The sequence below is a fragment of the Anguilla rostrata genome, chromosome 18, assembly GCF_018555375.3.
Source record: "Anguilla rostrata isolate EN2019 chromosome 18, ASM1855537v3, whole genome shotgun sequence".
NCBI classification, from domain to species: Eukaryota; Metazoa; Chordata; class Actinopteri; order Anguilliformes; family Anguillidae; genus Anguilla; species Anguilla rostrata.
In genome coordinates, this window is record NC_057950.1 from 18,609,489 (window position 1) to 18,630,559 (window position 21,071).

The 21,071-nt window shown below is 45.1% G+C and overlaps 1 protein-coding gene and 1 long non-coding RNA gene across 2 annotated transcripts; one reads left to right on the forward strand and one right to left on the reverse strand.

Moving 5' to 3' along the window:
- Window positions 1–1,939: 1,939 nt before the first annotated feature.
- edrf1 (erythroid differentiation regulatory factor 1) lies at window positions 1,940–18,437 on the reverse strand. The gene is made up of 25 exons (XM_064317129.1): window positions 17,905–18,437; window positions 16,858–17,066; window positions 16,532–16,598; window positions 16,164–16,289; window positions 15,756–15,880; window positions 15,102–15,249; window positions 14,847–14,948; window positions 14,322–14,443; window positions 13,733–13,844; window positions 13,479–13,626; window positions 12,909–13,020; window positions 12,340–12,451; window positions 11,779–12,054; window positions 10,821–10,892; window positions 9,825–9,972; window positions 8,769–8,960; window positions 8,198–8,398; window positions 7,649–7,867; window positions 6,808–7,034; window positions 6,366–6,524; window positions 5,939–6,088; window positions 5,401–5,554; window positions 4,929–5,056; window positions 4,472–4,629; window positions 1,940–3,008 (listed from the first exon to the last, which is right to left on the reverse strand). Exons 1-25 carry the CDS (start codon window positions 17,986–17,988, stop codon window positions 2,846–2,848), a joined length of 3,714 nt encoding a protein of 1,237 aa, XP_064173199.1. The 5' UTR covers window positions 17,989–18,437; the 3' UTR covers window positions 1,940–2,845.
- A 479-nt stretch (window positions 18,438–18,916) lies between these two features.
- On the forward strand, window positions 18,917–20,909 carry LOC135245116 (uncharacterized). Its single transcript, XR_010327151.1, has 3 exons — window positions 18,917–19,112; window positions 20,532–20,612; window positions 20,852–20,909. It is a non-coding gene; the product is annotated as an uncharacterized LOC135245116 (long non-coding RNA).
- The last annotated feature ends 162 nt before the right edge of the window (window positions 20,910–21,071 follow it).

Genomic DNA, 21,071 nt, shown 5'->3' on the forward strand with positions numbered 1-21,071 from the left:
CAGGTGACAGAAAAACATCCCTTAAAATTGCCTTCAACAAAGAAGCTCTCAGACTCTTAGCTGCTAATAAGCATGGCAATAAGCTTGCTACCGCAACAAAAACTTGACAGAATAAAATTATAATAAAGGATCATATTTAATCCTATCCATCAGTTTGGAAAATGTGGGAAACATTTATCAAAATAACCTCAGCTCCACTGTCTAATGCTGGTGAATGGCAGACAGTGATTTCTTAATTTATGTTGTCTTTCACTGAAATATTTCAAAATATTTTAAAATTGTATTTGTATTTTAATGTATTCTTAAAAGGCCCTAAATACAATTTGAAAAAATGTTTGGTTTTCCATTAAAATATACATTATTTAATACAAATTATTTAATGTGTAAATGTATATGAAAATACATAAATGAGTATTTAATTACATTTTCAAATACAACTACAAATACGTATTTGTATTTGACCCAGGTCTCCATATATTCAGTGCATTAAGATACAACCCAGTTTGACACTCCTAACTTCAGAAAATATAGCACATGTGCTGTAGCAATGGGCAAAGTGTCATTGCAAAGTTGTCCAAGCTATCATGGAGGAACTTTAGATTAATGAACCTAAACAATACATTACATCACATCACATGGATGAGATGCTTTGGCTTTAGTGTAGAATAGGTATATAGCTGTCTGAAGCACAGCAAAGCCTTTGTAAAAAGTAAAAAGCTTGATGAATACTGACCATCTTACTGCTTGCAGTGGTTACTTAAGATGCTCTGCCAGTGTACTTTCTGCTTCCAATGGAGAAAATAATAAATAATGAATCACAAAGTGCTGATGAATATGAAGTTCAAAGGACTGTCAGCTTTAAAATGCAAACAAAAATGTGTTTTTGTCAGTGCAAATTTGATCCAAGAGCTATATCATACAGAGCAGGGCACGAGCAAGAGTTTTTCCATCATAAGTGCATTTTTATAATCTCATACCCACAGGGCAAAGTTTGTTCTTATTAAGTGTTATACATAAAAAAATGTCTTTGTTGTGCAAAGGGACATTGGAATTTCCCTTGTGTATCATAGCAACAAGGCTCATTTGGATTCCAAATTTAAATAAACATTATTCAAAGTTGCACAGCATTAAAAAAAAAAAAAAAATTCTCCTGAATAACCATTAAGACTTTACAGTGATTACCATGCAGGTCGAAATGAGAGCACAACTCATTTAGCTAAACTCTAAAATGCAGCATTTATTATCTTAGCCACGGGGACAAGCACAAAAGAGAAAGTCTGAAAAGGTTCTTGTGCTGTGTTTGCCAGGGAAATGAGCTCAGCACGTTTCCTCTGATTATCAAAGCAGCTGAACGTTCATGTGCAACTTTAACAGCAGCATGCCCTCAGCTATGACTCTGTGCTAAGAATATCTGCAGATTTTAAGACAGCTGTTATTGCTTGGGAGAGTGACGCTCCTGGTGACTATTTAACTCCATTGATTAAAAGCGACTCATTCAGTGACTCATTCCTCACCGAAACAATGAAGTCGTTGTTCCTCGCCCATCATCTGAGCCGCCACTTTGGGATAGTCACCTAGCTGCCACTGATTTGGATCAACAGATCCTGTACCATGGCAGCTCTGTGCCTTATAAAGGAAAAAGGGGGAGGAGCCAGACCCTCAGCAGCAAGGTATACCAGGACCATACAGGAAACTAGACTTATGACGGGCGTGTCCAGCAGAGACCCCGAAAATAACGCGTCCTGTGTCCTGACTCTCTCCTCGCTCTTTCTCCTACCTGTACACCTGTACATCCATTGAGGCCAGTGGCCTTTTTTTGGGATCGCACGCCATATAAACTTTTTCTTTATTGTTTGAGATAATTGAAATAATAAAGTGTAAATAGTTTAGAATAATAAAGCGAAGAGCACATTTATTTAACATTTCTGACAACTCAAAACAGCATTAAAGCCTTTATTTTAAGTCAAAGAGCCAAAGCAAGTCACACTCAAACCCCATGATAGTAACGCCTGGGCAAACTATCCCTTCAAACAAGTTCCACCGAACGTTGTCTGTGTATTGCACAATTATGTCATCATACAAAGATTATTTCCACATTTTTAAACATTATGCTTAAATTTTCAAACCTTGTTTTTCATAAACAGTAGCTGTGAGGGTAACACAAATATCTTGCATTGCAAGTCCTTATTATTAACAAATATAGTAATTCATCAGTGTAGTCAGAACACATTCAATGCAGTTCATTAATTACTCCACTTAGGAAAACACTCAAGGGTGGTTTGCACGCTCACCTGTCCATTTATAAAAATGTGGACTGGGAAAGGACAATCATATAAGAAGTTTTAAAAAAGTATAGAAGGTGTAACACTAAGAAAGTTGTCCTAAAATGACGGACAGCCACAGTTGGCAAGGCACAGCTGGCAGAATAACATTTTTTTTTAATATTCACATTCTTTTGAGCTTGTAGGCATGTGTGTTCAAGAGCATGCATGCATGTGTGTGCTTGTGCATGTTTTCATGTCCATATGGGTGTATGCACGTTTGTGTGCGTATACGCACGTTTACAGTACACCTTTACTTAACCGAGAGACTCTAATTTCTCTATCACGTCCTGCACAGTCCCTAAGCTACACGTCTTTAAATTGTGGGAGGAAACCGGAGTACCAGGAGGAAATTCACGCGAGCATGGGGAGAGCGTGCAAACTCCACACAGGAAGGATCCAGGCCGGCTGGGACTTTAACCCGGAACCTCCTTCTAGCGAGGCAACAGTGCCATCCACTGCGCCTTTGTGTGTGTGTCATGTATGTCAACCTGTCTGGTGAGTGAGACCTGAAGCAGGTGTTGTCATGGCGACGCTCTACTGTCCGAGCTTTCTACCTGGGGCGCCAGCTGATCCAGCAGCTCCAAGCACAGCGCCACCCGCTGGAGGAGAGGGGCGGCCTTGTCAGCGCGCAGCAGCTTGGAGTAGACCTGCTTGTACAGCTTCACTGCCTCTTCCTCCTTCACACTGTTACAGCACAAACACAAAGATCGATTTGACTCGTATACACACTGGCTGATTTTACTCACAATACACACACAGCAAATTTTACAAATACAAATTTTCAGCGAGATATACTAATTTAAATCATAATTGTCACCAAACTGTTTTTGAGAAAAAGAGTTGAAAAGAGTTCAACTGTCCGTTTGACGAAAATGAATGAAACGATGGAACATGTTTCCCAATGCATTAAATGTGTATTAAAACATCATAAACGCTGGTTTTATTGATTACCGAACACAACAGAATTTTGTATGCCTTTGCTTCCTCCTACCCCGAGTGGCTTATACAGACTGCATTCTTTCCAGACAATCCATGTGTACAGCTGGACTTTTACTGAAGCAGCTCTGGTTACCAGGCTGAAGGGTAGAGCAGCAGTGTCCTACCTGAGAATGAACTCTAACATATATACCTGTGATTTCTGATTCTAAAACAGGTGTGTGGCAGGACCACACTGTCTCCACTGGGCAGGACTGACGTTTAGCGGATGTACCATTTCATAACGCGCTGCACTACCTCAGACACAAACTCAGTTTCAGGCAGCCCCACGCCCTCAAAGTCACGTTCTGAGCTGCCATTAACGTTACAGCTTAAATCAATCATCTCCCAGCATGCATTTAACCCGTCCCATTTACCTCCTCTGCGTGAGAGTCGCAATGCCGGTCATTATCGCCGCGGAAACTACCGCGCGCGCAAGGGCGCTGCAGGAAGCTGCGATGAAACTGCGGCTCTTTAGCGCACAAAGACGTGACTAATCGCAGCGAGTCTGTCTGCGGGAACGGCAGCGAAGCCCAGAGCCCTCTGGGTAAAAGGACGCGGGGATGTTAAAGAGAATCGAGCGATGGGCCCTCAACACGCTTTGATTACCACTTCCTCCTGATGCGTAGCCACCGGCAGACGTGAGCAAATAGCCGACTCCCCACAGACCCAAAACAACACAGGAAGGCAAGACAAGAAACAGGTCATTCAGCTCATCTAAGAGCATCCAGCACTGCGCCAAGGCCGGAATCCAAGTCCCTTTCTGTGACACTTCCAAGAACTACTGAAACTTTCTTTAAGAGCAGTGCCCGGATCTGTACACTGTGCTCTTAAGTGTGGCCTGACAAGAACACTGTATAGTATCACTATAGCTTTCATTCATTTATACGCAATGATTTTTGCCAGTCATTCCAGCACCCGCTGGCCTTTTAAAACACCCTACCCTACCATCACACGATGTAATGAGAATCAAGCAAACCAGTATGTCTGCTGCCACAGGGAAGTGATGTCACGTACACATCCTGCTCTGAGCTATGGACAGGAGCAACAGCTGAGGGATGAAAGGAGAGGTAAAATGATGGTGTAACGCAGGCAGGAAGGATGGAGGTCAGACGGTCGTAAGCACAGGCGCGTGCGGCGGAGGGGGGCGGTCGGACCGCACAGGACCGCACCTGGGTTTGCGTTTGCCGGTGGAGAGCAGCTTGACCAGGTGGAGCAGCAGGAAGGAGATGCTGGGCTCAAACACCCCGACCAGCTTCAGCACTTCCTGCGTGCTGAGGCCGGAGGAGGCGGAGCCGTCCGACACGGTCGAGGTCTCCGCGGCGCCGGCCTGCAGAGGCGAGAGGAAGCGACAAACCGGATGCGATTTCAATTATGTTTCATTTCCTGTTCATTAAGGAAATTCCATTTGAAAAAGTTGAAAAATGCTCAAAAAAAATGCTGTCCCCACAGTACAAAAATAACCCACTCATCTGGCAATAAAAAATGTATCAAATCAAGTGAACATAGTGTTCAAATATTAATTGAAAGAATGTGAAGAAACTTCCTGAATTGGCTGAAGAGAAACACTAACGACCCCACCCCCAGAGGTGCAGCCCTGGCTTGTTTCTGGATGTGCCCACAGGAGGCGCTGTTGCGTACCTCTGCCTGGTCCGCGAGCAGCTCTGTGTGGATGAGCCGGAAGGCGTGGCGCGTCTCGGTCATGATCTCCAGGGCTCCGGACAGGGTCTTCAGCTTGGCCGCGCTGCTGTTCTGCCCTGCACACGTTCACACCTCAGGTCTTTAGCAGCTCTCTCACCCCGAGCCACTCACACAGCTTCCACTTATCCAGCCGTGTATTTACTGAAGCAATTCAGCATGAGAGCCTTCGCTCACGGATATATCGGCAATGTATCAGTGGCTGTGTCAATGTCAGCGACTGCGTCAGCCGCTGTGTCACTAGCTGCGTCAGTGGCAGTGTCAGCAGATGTGTCAGTGGCTGTGTCAGCGAGTATGCGTCAGCAGCTGTGTCACTAGCTGCGTCGGTGGCTGTATCAGCATCTGTATTGGTGGTTGAATCAGTGACGGCAGGCAGGCAGGCAGGCAGACGGACGGCACGGACCTGACATCTGGAACTCGGCGAAGGCCACCCTCTCCAGCTGAGTGCGCAGCAGCTCACAGGGCGCGTCCTTCAGGCTGAGGAAGAGGCGCACGGCCTTGCAGTAATGCAGCTCAGCCAGGCTGCGGTGCTGCTTCCTCAGGTGCTCATCTCCTACCTGAGAGAGACAGTGCATTTATACAACCTCATATACCTACTGTACCACACTGCTCCTCTCCCACCTGAGAGAGACAGCAAGTTTATACAACCTCATATACCTACTGTACCACACTGCTCATCTCCTACCTGAGAGAGACAGTGCATTTATACAACCTCATATTCCTACTATACCACACTGCTCATCTCCCACCTGAGAGAGACGTGTTTATACAACCTCATATACCTACTATACCACACTGCTCCTCTCCCACCTGAGACACAGCATGTTTATACTGCCTCATGTACCTAATATACTACAGTTCTCATCTCCCACCTGAGAGACACAGTGCGTTTATACAACCTCATACACTTAGTTTAGTTTAATGGTGGTAGCGGGGCGTACCTGATTTCGGAAGCAGCTGTGGTACATGGAGGCCAGGCGGTGGTGTATGGTGGCCGCTCTGTACTGGTACAGGGGCTGGCGGGCCGATTCCGTCTGCAGGTCACAGTACTTGAGCGATTTCATCATGGCCTCTGTCACCTCCCTTTCAATCTGCCAACACAGACAAGGCACCCTTTAAACCATATCACCCACAGCATGTAGCATACGGGCATATGGACATGTATTATGCATTTTATCCAAACGTGTTTGTATTTTGGTTTTATGGGACAGATGAGATTTTCTGAACCCCACAATGGATGAGCTACAATGAGTTGTCAATCAGTTGTCTGAATAAGTATTTTTGGCTCTGCCCACTCCTGGTTTCATTAAGCCTCGTTTTCCCATCCCCAATGATGACAGAGAGTCTGGGCAGGACGTGGACTCCTACCTGTTCCTGGGCCTTCCTGGAGAGAGGGGCGTAGTCCTGCTGCAGGGTGGCCAGGGTGAAGTAGGTGGTGGAGAGCTCCCAGTTCACTGAGTCCCACACGGCAGGGTGGCTCTCTCTGCTCCCCAGGGACTTCACGGCCTTCAGGTAGTATTCGATCGCCTGGAGAACGAGACACACCCACCATCAGAACAGAAACCAGCGCAGGACTGGGGCCAATTCCACTTTAATTCATGAAAATAACCGGAAGTCAATTTATTAATGGAAAACACCTCATATTTTTCTATGATGATTTTTTAATTAAACTAATTTGCAATAATATCCTAAACTGACCTTAACCGGACCGATAAAACTTTCTAAAAAATCAATTCAAAAGCTCATTCTGTAGTTTAATGTAACACTCATTAACAGAGAAACGGAGCGGTTTCTGCAGCGCTTCTTGTACCTTGTTGTAGTAGAGCGCCTCCTCTGGGGAGAACTCGCCCCTGCTGAGGTCGGCGGAGACTGCGCAGTGGCCCTGCGCGCAGATGCGCATCAGCCTGCCCGTGTTGCACAGGAGCAGCGCCGTGTTGGCCCCGTCCCCGATCGCCTCAAAGTCCCTCACGCCCTTCTCAAAGCACGAGAAGCTCTTCTTCCACATCTCCTGCTCGGCCACCGACACCGTCTTCTTCTCTGTGAGGAGAGCCGCCGTTCAGACGCTCGTAGACACGGAACGCCAGCCGCACCCACCCCCCCCCCCCAAACCTGGTGTACACAGCGCTGCACGCTCAAGGGATCGTTTTTAAGCAAACGTGTGTTTATTCGTTTGTCAGCAGTAAGATAAAGTTGTTGCCGGAAAGATGTTTTGCACAGAGCTGGGTCAGCAGGACGTACAAGAGTGTGTATGTGACTGAACCCATCAATAATGCAATCATATACAAGGTTGAAACACTCACACAGTATATAACCAGAAAGCTTGTTGCCTTTCTTCAGAGCAGCACTAAACTGATGTACTGGGTTTATCTCTCCATGCTGTATGTAATCAAGAGTGCCTTACCATGTGATCCTGGAAAACACAAAGTGATTTATTTCCACGGCAATGCTTACAGCACAGGTCCTTAAGCTTTTTAATATCAGGACACAAATTAGAACTACTTTTTAATGGCGGGGACCCAAATGAGAAATTTAGTACCATTCAGGAACCCTTCCAATACACATGCTAGTATAGCCTAGTGGACTACAGACCCATTCCAGGGCCCACCTCACACACTTCCCTGATCCATAATCCAGTAATCCCCTCGGCTCACCTTCCTTCTCGGTCTGCAGGGCGGCGGCCTGGTTCATGTAGAACACGCCCATCTCGTTCCGGATGTTTCCCAGCCTCTTGAGCAGCTGAGCCAGCTGGTCGGCGCTGTGGTCCTTCAGGTCGCCCGAGGTCAGCAGCTCGTGCCCCGCCTCGTAGCACTTGGAGCTCACGAACAGCTGGTACTCCGCATCCATGGACAGGTCAGTGACCAGGTTAAAGGCTGGAAAATTAAGCACAGTGCACTCAATCACCTGTATCCTGGCAACACACATCTCAACCACAGATAACTTGCATTTAAAGTCCACAAAGATACTATGCTAAATGGTAAATTAACTTTTCTCAATTCTGTTTTTAAAACTGATGTAAGAAATTAAACTATGAACCAAACTGTAAACTACAAAACCAAACTTTAAACCAAACAGACGCATGACCTGTGAGAGAAAACCATAAACTGTAAGACAAAACTCTGAAGCAGACAGAACTCAGAACTTTGAACCAAGAAGACCAGTGAGCGATGATTCAGAGCCATGAGCAGCGAACAGCGCCTCACCCTGGCAGCTGCATTCACGGTGCAGGCTGTGCAGGATCTCCTGGTCCTCCTTGGTCTGGTAGCTGTACTCCTCCAGGTAGGCAGCCCGGTTGCTGGCGTTCTGGGCCAGCATGAGCTGGATGTCCCCGCAGAGGGACAGGCACTGGCTGTGGAAGAGCAGCACCTCGGGGTGCAGGCTGCTGCACACAGAGCAGTACGCGTCTGCGGGGGAGGAGACAACCGCTAAAACCACAGGCCGTGACTCACAGGGGTAAAGACCATAAGAGCAGAGTCAATACAGACAACCGCTAAAACCACAGGCCGTGACTCACAGGGGTAAAGACCATAAGAGCAGAGTCAATACAGACAACTGCTAAAACCACAGGCCGTTACATGGTAACATGGTAACATCAACCAAAAATCCCCGATTACCATTGTCTGAAGTTTACTGTTACTTATCTGGTTAAACTGAATGAACAGAAGAGACATGGAGCTATAATGCTCAGAGACAGGGAGGGGATAGGCAGGTCTTCAGTACCCCCTCCCTAATTCCAGCCTACAAGCAGACCTGGCGTACTCCAGGGAGACTGACCGTGGCATTGCAGGGCCAGTTTTATGTAGCGCAGGGCCCGGCCGTACTTCAGCAGGTTGGTCGCGGCGTCCGACAGCACGTAGTAGGCTTTGGAGGCCTTGAGGACCAGCTGCAGCTTCATCCTGTACTGCCAGGAGCCCGGGATCATGCCCGAGCGCGTTGGGTGCTTCAAGTCCTCGTGACAGGGTCCGACTGCACCCCCGGGGAGAGGGTGGGGTCCCAGAGGAGAACGGGGAGGGAAAAAGAGAATCACAAAAATTTCACAACACGCAGGGTTCTGCATGCTTACCTATGCCATAATCTAGTTATTTCAGGGTTGGGGTCAACTCCATTTCAGCTCAGTCAGTTCATGAAATTAATTGAAATTTACTTCATGACCAGAAAAATGCACACAATGTTCAAAGAATTTTCAATTTACTTATTTTTTTCCAGAAGAAGGTCAACATTTTGCAGTATTTTTACATAGTTCCAAGAACTAAGAAAATAAAGGGTCAAAATGAACACCTTACACCCACAAGCATTGCTTTTACAATGCATTTCAAAAACTTCTGACCTCCATATTGTTACTGCATTAATACTTTATACATGAGCAAACCTGAATTGTAATGGAACTCACTGCTACTCAAGGTCCCATGAATCCCTGCACAAACTGCACAATGGGCAATATCTCAAGTGCTGTAGTCCATCAGGAAAGCAAGACTGAAACCACCTCATTATGGCTGAAAATGAACGCTGTCCCAATGTCCTCATTTTCTACTCAAACCGCGTTCTAACAGAATGTAGCTTCTGTCCCAGAACAGGTCATTAACAGCATAATTTACCCAAGAAATGGATATGGAGCTTTTTTTAGAATACCAAAACACCAAAATCTCATCAAAAAAGTCCAGCACCTCTGTAAAACATTTTAATGAATTTTGAAGTCCTGGATTTTATTTATTTATTTACTTTCACTCGGGGGAACCTCAGGGGCTGCCAAAGGAACCTGCATACATAACGAGAGATGGACGGCAGCTTGATTGGCAGCAGGTGGGCGGGGGAGTCGGGCACGAGGCTCACCTCTGTCCAGGAGGGGTGCGATCTCCTCCACTGCGCTGGGGCCCGCGCTGGGGCTCCCCTCCTCGTACTTGAGGGGGATGGGGGTGTTGGGGTCGGCCGCCGGCAGGTCGCTCTCCTTCTTAATGCTGCTGTCCACCGCTTTCAGGCCCTGCCAACGGCAGCCAGCGAATCAGAGCCCACGACCACGGCCGCGTGCTGGTCACAACACGCTACTGACAAACAAACTTCGCTATCATGTTAGTTAGCTATCACTGCACAACCCACCTGAAAGTCAAAGCCACTTAAGACAAAGATACAGATGGTAATGTGTCTTTATTACGTAGGGCAAGCCCTCAAATGAATCCCTTGCTTCTTCTCACTTCACATTAAGGCAAGCTCTCTAAATCATTTGAACAGGAGGTGGGAGAAGGGCTGTACAGAGTGAAACACGAATGCCGTTCTTTTTCGTCGAACGGGGGGGGGGGCAGCGCTGTGGGCAGACACTGCTCAGCTCTCTGGGCAGACACTGCTCAGCGCTGTGGGCAGACACTGCTCAGCGCTGTGGGCAGACACTGCTCAGCGCTGTGGGCAGACACTGCTCAGCGCTGTGGGCAGACACTGCTCAGCGCTGTGGGCAGACACTGCTCAGCTCTATGGGCAGACACTGCTCAGCTCTATGGGCAGACACTGCTCAGCTCTCTGGGCAGACACTGCTCAGCTCTCTGGGCAGACACTGCTCAGCTCTCTGGGCAGACACTGCTCAGCTCTCTGGGCAGACACTGCTCAGCTCTCTGGGCAGACACTGCTTAGCGCTCTGGGCAGACACTGCTTAGCGCTCTGGGCAGACACTGCTCAGCTCTCTGGGCAGACACTGCTCAGCTCTCTGGGCAGACACTGCTCAGCTCTCTGGGCAGACACTGCTCAGCTCTCTGGGCAGACACTGCTCAGCGCTCTGGGCAGACACTGCTCAGCGCTCTGGGCAGACACTGCTCAGCTCTCTGACACCCTTCTGCTCACCTTTAAGACGTAGCTCAGCACGTGGCGACAGCGCTCCTCCGTATCGTGGGAGACCGGGAAAGTGTAGTTGGGCTGGAGGGGGACACACAAGAGCACTTTTACAGCCGTATCGTCACACAACAAATCTCTGCGGTGAAAATGGCATAACTACAGAGACTGAACAGACACAGCAGAGTACTCCTGTCTCATGTGGCGCTATAGTTAAAGTAATGGCCTGAAATCCCGCAATGGGAAATTGATTTTGCACCCGTGAGCAACTGCTGTACCCCGAACAGAAACCAGCAAAGGCCAGGCTGGATGAAAGGCTCACAGGTGTAAATCTTTTCCCATTGCTGCTTTCCACAGATAAGAATGCCCACTAAGTAATTAATTACTGCCATTAAGCTTACAATACTGCCCATCTCACGGAAGATCAATACGTTTTGTGTGATTTATGCCCTTAGAAACTGGTCCTGGATCAGCAGCGATATTCTCCGGATATGTGGTTTGCACAGGACGGAGTGTGGCACAGTGGGTAAGGAACTGCGCTTGTAACCGAAAGGTCGAAGGTTCGATTCCCGGGTAAGGACACTGCCGTTGTACCCTTGAGCAAGGTACTTAACCTGCATTGCTTCAGTATCTATCCAGCTGTATAAATGGATACAATGTAAAGTGCTATGTAAAAAAGTTGTGTAAGTCGCTCTGGATAAGAGCGTCTGCTAAATGCCTGTAATGTAATGTAATGTAATGCATTTAAGGAGTTCATTTTCAAGAAAACCGAGCCGACTTTATATAGACATACTGTTGCTACGCAACATCTGCGACATAACCATCCGCATGCCATGGTGAGTATGTGGCCAATATGGAGAAGGGAGACCTTGAGTTGGGATCAAATCCATTTGAAGTAAAGCCCAGGACAGAGCCCTCTGATCTGAATATAGCTCCACCCCCCTGTATGGAGGACTGCACAGACACTCACTCTGATCTGGTGTGTGGACTTGTACTTCTCTGGGACGGACAGCTCCCCCACAGACTTGATGACGGCCACGGCTTTGCTGTCGCCCGGCGGGTCGGAGCCCGTGCTGTACGAGCCGTTCTCGTCGCTGTCCACCGGCAGCTCTTCGTCCTCGTCTTCCTCCTCCTCGCTGTAGCTGTCCTCGGAGCCGCCGGCGCGGAGCGAGCCGCTCCCGTCCTCGTCTGGCCTCTCGTCCAGCTGGAACAGCTCCGACAGCATGTAATTCGCAGAGGCAATGATCTGGAGACGGACAAGCCAATCATAGGAACAGTCTTTACTAACAAGCCAATCAGAGGAGCAGTCCTCGCTAATAAGCCAATCAGAGGAACAGGCGTCACTAACAAGTCAATCAGGAACAGTTCTCACTAACAAGCCAATCAAACTAAAGAGCCTCGCTGGCAAGCCAATCAGAGGCATAGTCCCCACTAACTAGCCAATTAGATACACAAGCCAATCAAAAGAGTGATTACTGATAAACTCATCATCATAAGTATCAGGTGTAACAGGTGCAGTGACATGCTGTACCTGAGGGTGCCTCTCCTGATCCAGCAGCTTCACACAGTTCAGCAGCAGAGTCCTGATGGTGCCGTAATGCTTCCTGTTCTGGCTCTTCTTCATCATCATGTTGCTGGCCACTCTACAGAACAACACTTACAGTCACTCCACCACAGCCTCGGAAACAGAAGAGAGCTCAACTGCTTGTGCCCCACGTTTACATCTCTGTTCCTATATCGATGAATGTCGCTGACTACACAAAAACACACAAACAGTGATGCCACATTATATTCAGAGTGATTGCGTTTTATCTTTGTATGTGCACAATAGCCTCCCACTCACTGACAGCCCAAATAACTGGCAAGACCGCCTGCTCATGAATATTCATACAGGATTTCTGAATGCTCCTGCTTGACAGTGGCCTGATTAACGGTGGCCGGTCAGAATCCCATACAAAACCAGAACGTTTGTTTCGCCTCAGATTAGACCTGTGTGGTTTATTGCCCCCCAGTGGGCAGACTGTGCCATTACAGCATGTGCCCAGAGCACATTCTCAGTATTCACTCAGCAGATGTGTCACGGACAGGCCTTGTACGCACTTGTAGAGCAGCACAGCGACAGGAAGGGTGAAAGGGTTCTGGCATTTCTCTTCTGTGGCCTCCTCGCACAGAGTGGTGAGGTCATACAGCTTCACGATGTCGCTTCCACTGGCTGGGGAAACAAGTCAAACACGAGATTTAGAACAGGTGGAACTGACGCTTGAAGAAAGCTATAAATAAAACTAAAACTTGCAGAGCTTTACCCTACCACCACATGCACATGCTTTGTTTTAAATATCTCATACTCACAATGTCTTTACTGTAGAACTCTTGCACACAATATTAATACACAGCTTTTTTCAATACGACTCAATCAGTTCAATTAACTTTACCATCATTAAAACAGTTGTAAGTATAGCCTTCATAATGGTTTATTTTATTCAAAATAATACAATAATGGATATATAATAAATATTTTATGAAATATGAAATTTAGAAAGAAAAGCGACAGTTTTACAGGCACAGTACATAAAACAGTTTTTTTTTTCCTAGTGGATTTTCTCTTTAAATCTGGAGAGCATTATATAGCTTAGCTGCAACATGACCAGGGAGCTCTGTCTCCTGCAGTACCTTTGAAGAGCCAGTAGGTGTGTCCTTCTCTGGTGCAGTTGGACTTGAGGAAGGACAGAATGTTCTGAGCGATGTCCTTTACCACCTTGGTGGAGAATGTGGAGTTCTCCAGGTCCGGGATGTCTTCTGTTTTGATCATCTCGTATTTCTGCAGAGGGACACGAAACAGAAGACAATCGAAAAGACATCGTTGTCATGACAGCCTATAATACGTATGAAGACTTGTTTAAAAAAAATAAAAAGTACTCAATTACCTGCACAATGCCGTTGACATGAAAACACATGACAAGCTCAGGCACGTTGCACATCAGGTTGTCCAGCCAGTAATCGATACCCGTCAGAATGTTAATAGGCTTATTGTTATCCCTGAGAGAGGAGAGAGAAGCTGCATTAAATAGTGCAGGTATCAGCAGGGTATTTAAAAAAAACTCATTTTTACCATACAACAATGACAACAACAATCATCTTCAAAAGCAGCCCTTGACAAAGATAAATAAATCAACAAAAACATCACCTTTAAAGTTTCCCAGGGAAATATATACTGTTGTACTTCATAAAACACAATAAAGACAGAGAAACTCTCTCAGTCACTGGGATTATATATTAAACCTCAGGTGTAATGTGTCAGATAATTAGCTTTCTGGTGTAGGAGTTCTCTTGTACAACCATAACACACTGCTAAAGCTCATTTCGCATGTCAATTTGCCTCTAGGAAAGAGGGAAAAAAAAGCAAGCAATACTCTGATCAAATACAGGCTCTCTCTTGTCATCGCACACATTGATTTTCGGTAGGTCCCCGCCCCACGGATCGATGAGGATGGTTTTGAGGTGGAGAGCGCTGACCTGAGGCGGAGACTGACCGCGGGGTAGCGGCCGCCGCCGAAGATGGGCATGTTGGACCCCACCAGCATGTGAATGTCCTCGAACGTCCACAGGATGTTCCGCACAAAGTCGTTCCTCAGGCCCTGTCACATTTCAACACGGCACAAGGTCAGGTCTTTGCAGTCTACTTCACCAGCCCGCTGAGCGTCAAAATGTAACTAAGCAACACAACCCCTCATTTCTAAATGACATCCAACCGCTTCCCATAAGTATTCATTATATTTAAACAAAATATTATCATTTTTGTGTAAGTAAAGCACAGTGCCAAACATTCTTCATACTGAATTAACTGTACAGAAGACATCAGAGTGAAAGTAAGGTCAAATAGATCACATTAGAACTACTTCTTCGGTATGATGTAAAAAAAATTCCATTATGGCATTTATAAAACAATTTCCAACATCCCCCACTAAAGCCTAATCCATGTAGGAATCAAATGGGCTTTGCTTTGTGATGGAGTAGGAAAAGGCTGGGTATGAATGGTACCTGACTGTTCTCCCCTTCATTAAAGAGCGTGGGGAGGTTCTGTTCTTTGGGAACCGATGCCACGTGCCCCAGGGCGTACTTGTGTTCCACGGAGACGCCGTCCTGAAAAGCAACGACCCATTACTGGCACCGCCAAGCCGAAAGATTCGATACAGTTTGACTAAGAGACTTCACAGGAGCGCAGGACAGATGGGAAAGGCTGGGTCGGAATGGAGGCCTTTCTGAAAAGCCTATCCTGGGAAAGGGTTGCTGTACCTCTTTCGGGGTGTCCGACTCGGACGGTGAGCTGGTGAAGGTGGCAGGCCACGAGGGGCCAAACTCTTCATCCCTGCACTCCTCCTCTCCCTCGTCGGTGTTGCCCGAGTCCGATGGGACGGGCTCCACTGACCCGTCGCCGTTAATGCTGAAAAGACAACATTCGTCATGGCAACGCAGTCCATCACGTTCGGGCGGAAGTGGGCATAGTGCAGACAGTACAGAATGTGACATCTGGGGCTCCTGCAATGTAATAGTATTCTTAATTTACCATTTTCTGAATTTCTGAGCTCATGTTTTTTCATTCAAATTGTACCCTGGTTCACCCTCATAAACTCTTGTATTTTCCCTGAATCTTCTGGATATATGAACACCTCTGCTGCTCCACTGCTCTACTGAATTATGCTCTGCAGTGGAAAGCAGCCCTTAAGCTGTTTATATGCATTGCTTTCAGTTATGGTTGCATTTAAAACCGTGATTGCTGCCAACAAGACACACCGTGAGAAGATTCGGCACTATGTAAGTTCTAATGTTCCAGAAGGCCTAGTTAACAGTCTCTGAGATACAGCAAGATCAGAGGAGAGGTGGACAGAGTCATCCACCGCACCCTCAAGCAGGGAGGTCACCGGTGTCACCTGTGAAGGACAAACTCACCTGTAATACAAGAACTTGGACAGAATGGCCTTCTGGTACCAGTGCTCTTTGCTCTTCTTCTTCCTCTGCCATTTTTGATCAACGAGCCTTTGATAAAATTCCTTTAACCACGTCCAGTCTCCTGTCTGTAATTTACAATTAAAGAGGAAAACTGCGTATGACTAAAGTCAGACGCACAATTTACCGTTTACAGCCTAGACCCCAGACATTCAAGAGAACTGAAACAGTTACTCCTAATTTTGAGTTAAGCAGCAGTTCTGGCTCCTGCCAAATTGGACGCAATCGCCCCATCTATGTTTAGACACTGTTATTACATTCCATATTTATAACGAGGCAGCACTGTACCTGTTCTTACATCATTTCCACAAAAAGAACACACACATACAAATATTTATGCCTCTTCCATACCTGGGATGACCTCATGAAGAGCTCCTGGATGTCCAGCTCATCCAGCAGGAGAGTTCGCCCCACACGATGAACAGCCATGCTGACATGAGATTTGCTATACGGGATCTTCAGAAGTTTCTTTATGTTCTGAGAGAAGTCCAGTTCTTTGTGTTAGTTTTTCACACTCTTTAAAACAGGCTTGTCCAGCAATAATGAAACATGATTAACAAGTAACTGGCCAGAATATTCCAGAATGTTCCACATATCAGGAAGGGTACCCCATATTCATTGCGGCTCTCAGTTAAACGTCACCAACCACCAGTCTGATATAGTTAAGTGTGAATCATAACTCCCAGACATAACGAGTTTAGGACATATGTTGCACCTACCTCTGAGTCAGATACAACATCCACATCATTGCCTATGGAGTCAATGAAATCATATGCCATTCCAAAACTGCAAGAGAACATTTACAGAAAAACTGTCAATAACCAGCAACAGAAAACTAAACAACAAATTGATAAATTGGACACAAAATCAGCAAATTTACCCATGTTATTGACAGATAAAAATTAACTACTATTTCAAACAGAAGAAATGGCCCAGCCTAGCAACATAGCTAAATAAATTCTGAACAAATGAGGAAGATATGAATGCATTCTGGACCACTGACCTGTTCTAAAGACCCATAACATTTACTCTGGAGTAGGCTTACCTGGAAAAGGGTTTGTTCTTGCTACTGGAGCCCAGGACAGTTGTGCCAGCCGCCCCCAGCTGGGCGCTCTCTCGAAGCCAGTTGGCAGGTGGCAACTTCAGGTCCGTCTTCTCCTGCAGAAGGGCGTAGGTAGCGGGCGGTGGGGCAGCAGAGTATTTCACCACCGCCCGACTCTTGATCTCGTTGCCCAAACATATCATTGTGTCCTGCTGTACTGACACAGTGGGGTACATTTAATTACAGCACTCAAACGCACAAATTAAACTTACTAACATTTCTGTCTTGAATTTTACATTAATTTTGCATTCACATCCCAATGGCAAGCATCGATCAAGTCCAAAGCACTGCTTCATGTGTCCTTTCAAGAGTTTCAAATTAACACATGCTGTAACGTTACCGTTACGGACTGTCCGTGATTATATTTTCTCGTAAAAAAAAATGTTGCACATTGGCGTATGATGCCTCTAGCATTTGCAGTCACTTTGTAGCATAACGTCAACATTGTGTGGAATTTCTGCGAAATTACCGAATCAGCTGTGTAGTGCAAGCACAAACAGGCATAAAAACGACCAAGTCCTAAGGAACCGTGTCTTTTACAAGTTTATGATTTGTGACATAAAATATATACGTAGCTAACAGTCCGCCACCTAGTTAAGCAGTAAACCATCTGACAATTCCTAACGATTGCCAGAGCATTTGCTTATGAGACAGCAGAACAGCAGGCTAACGGTAGCTAACCAGACACAACATGTTACCAGGGGTTAGAGAAGCCCGTCCAACTAACTGCCACTAACTTAACGTTAACTTTTAGCCACCGTCCTCAATACTGTTACCAGCAAGCATTAGCGTAATACAACTTAACTACCTAGCTATAGTGAAACAACCTACGTTACAAACAGCAAAGTTATGTAGCTAGCAAGCTATGTAGCCTAGTCACCCATGGGGCAAATGTTGTTATATCCTGGCCACCCACCCAGCTATCGGTTTAGCTCCCGGTTAAATATAAGATGCAATTACTGTACCATTAGGCACAGACTGTAACGTTACCTGTCTGTTGTCATCTCTACATTCATCTTCGTTTCCATGGACTGTAGAGACGGGGCACCGAGTCCCATCTTCTTCTGCGCTCATTTTTTCCCAAAGAGCAGCAGTGAGTTAAATTAGTTTGCTAGCTAGCTCCCTAGCGGATGGCTAGCCTAACTAATAAGTAGCGTAGCCAGGTTAGCTTTTATCCAGATGTCCTGAGTCTGTGTGGCAAGCAGTGGGCTAAACGGTAACTACATATACGTTAGCCTCCATTTGTAAACTGTTTGTTGGCTAGCTTATCTGGCTGGTGGGAGCTTAAAAATCAATCACGTTTACTAGCTCGTAGTTTGCTAACACCTAACTGGTTGCACCCACTCTGGCTAGTTATGATAATGTTAGTTAACGACCGGTTTTCATCCACTGATTAAATAAGTGGAGTCTGATGTATAATACCTAACCCTCGCCTTTACACCTAATTTCACACTATAATGTCCACCGATAGGCACAGCACATCGTAGAAAAGCACAAGTTTAGCTACGACCCGGATGTACATGAGGTCACTAGTTTTTTTCATCCTGTCTTCCAGAAAATGTAGAATGTTCTTTGTATTCGATGGTATATTGTGGTTGCTGACTCCAGATCAGCCTCAGATTTTTCTCTCGTGGTTTTTGTCGAGTCGATTGCGCGAACTTAGCTGATCCTGGATCAGTTTCCTAGTGACGAATCGAAAAGTATCCAGAGCATTCCAGAAAAAACCCTTAAAGTTGTATTATTTATTTATTTATTTATTTATTTATTTATTTATTTATTTATTTATTTATTGCAGGGGAAATGTTGCTACATACATTAAACCTTTCTTTTAGGTGACATTTGAAAATTTATATGATTATTATCTGTGAAACATAATGTAAGAACAAGTTATACAATTCCACTCTCATTTTATCACTAATTTTAGTGGTCTAAATAAAATTTTACTTCCATGACAGAATATCTACGCATGAGCGTTCGTTTCTTTAGCAACAGTTGGGTTGTATTGTGTTTCTGTGGTTACGGTTTGCGGAACGGCTGCGTGCTTGTGATTTGTTCTTGCATAACTTTTATTGACTGAAACGAAAGGCATCGCTTATTTAGCAGACCGGGGCTTCTTAATAATGCAACGTTATGCACATAGATTGAATCAGCTTTCAAATGCAACACAAGGACTCTCATCAATGGAAAGTGATGGCTGGGTAAGGTTTTATTACATCAATTTGATTACGTTTATATACTGCGCGCACGCGCACACACACAAATAATAATAATAGCAATTGTTATTATTATTATTATTATTATTATTATTATTTGGCCTAGTTCAAAAGTTAATTACCTGGGATACTTGTACCCCCTGGAACTAGTTCAACTAGTTTAATTTGGTTTACATTAATCAAAGTATGTAGGCAAACCACATTACAATCACCATATCATGCAAATGTCCCAAGGCAGGGTTCTGTGGTAGTGCTTAGAGGGTTCACATTTTTTAATGTGTTTGAGTTTTGGAAACATTAAAAAGCAACTATTGAATTTGTGATGTATCTATTTCTCCATTAGCTACTGAGATGTCAGCAGCTATTCCTCCTGGGACCCACATACATTACGAATCATTCTAGATTGAAATATAGGCTCACAACAGAAATAACGGGACTAACCCATAGCACAACAGAAATTTAAAGAGAATTCGTGGGGTCATTCATAGGAGAATTAAAGAGGTAATACATATCAAAATGTAGTTTGGCCATTTTTACAGACTTTACTCCTGCTCATTTGCTTTGATTTTATTTATTTTATTTTATTTTTTTGTGGTAATGTGCACGGCTTCTATAAGTCAGAGTGATTTGACAGCATGGTCATTGTCTGTACCCACTTGACATATACACAATGTTCCTGATGATCATGTATTGACTAAGTCTGGGTGAGAGTGGAGCAATCATATAGTGCAGTAGAGCTTGTTACATCAGCAAACACCCACTCATCTTCACAAGGAATAGCTTTCATAAACTCTTTCACTCGAGGCAAACTTGTAGTGCTTGTATTTATTTCATGTCTATACTTCAGTATTGACAGCATTCCCTATAACACTGCCACCAGTTGTATCAAAAAAAGAAGAAGAAAAAAACGAACACAAAAATAACAGCATTATTTTTGCATGCGCATAGTGCCATAACATGCCATTTAATAGTGTATCGTCAAATTATATCATTACATAGCCCCAACATGTTACTAAACTGTTTAATTATTTGTCACCATTTATAAGGAAGAGAAACCTCTTACACAAGCACTGGGTCCATGTATGTTGTTGCAAGCCATCTAATCACCTGCACTGACTCCTAGCACAGATAACAGTTCTGAAAAGAATATTATAATATAAATATTCTTTTCAGGGGAATCAAGTAGTTATTTACAAAGGAATTGTAATTTTCAGAATTTCATTTTTGCTTTTAACATTTTTTGCCTTGAACACAATAAAAAGTAAAACTGACATTTCACAACTCATGATGCATTTTACAAATGTGTCATTTGGTGCATGCACATAATCATGCTATTTGTGATAAACACATTTACAGGAGTTGGTGTTATTGTATTAAAATGATTGAATGTTTGTTCTTTCTTAGAAAACAGAGGACAGAGATTATCCTTATTCAGCCCATGATAACAAGGCTACATTACAAAGCAGCATTGAAGCATATGACAATGTGAGTATATTAGAAACTATTCATCTTACGGTAAAGTGCTTGGCACAAAACAATTTACCTGGTACAATTTGCCATTTTATAGAAATATTTGTTTGAAATTTATTCTGAAATAGATGCTTTAGATGTACAGTGTACATGTTTTGCTGATGATTGTAAGGTTGTGTCTGGCTGTTAGAGAAAGAAGAGCTTCGCTGTGGGTCTTCAGTGTTCAGTACTGACGGGTGTGCGCCTCTTTAAAGGGACTGGGCCGCAAGAAGTTCCTGGGTGAGAAGAGACAGCATAACTCCCATTTCTGCTTAAGCCATGATGGCACTGCTAGGAATGATCGGACCCAGGGCTTCTCAGCCTATCAGACGGACTACCGGGGTTGCCAGGAGACAGACGGCGTGTACAGCAGGCGATTTCCCAGAAACCACTTGGAGAGGACCCGTGGAGCGGCGGCCCAGGCAGACGCGGGCT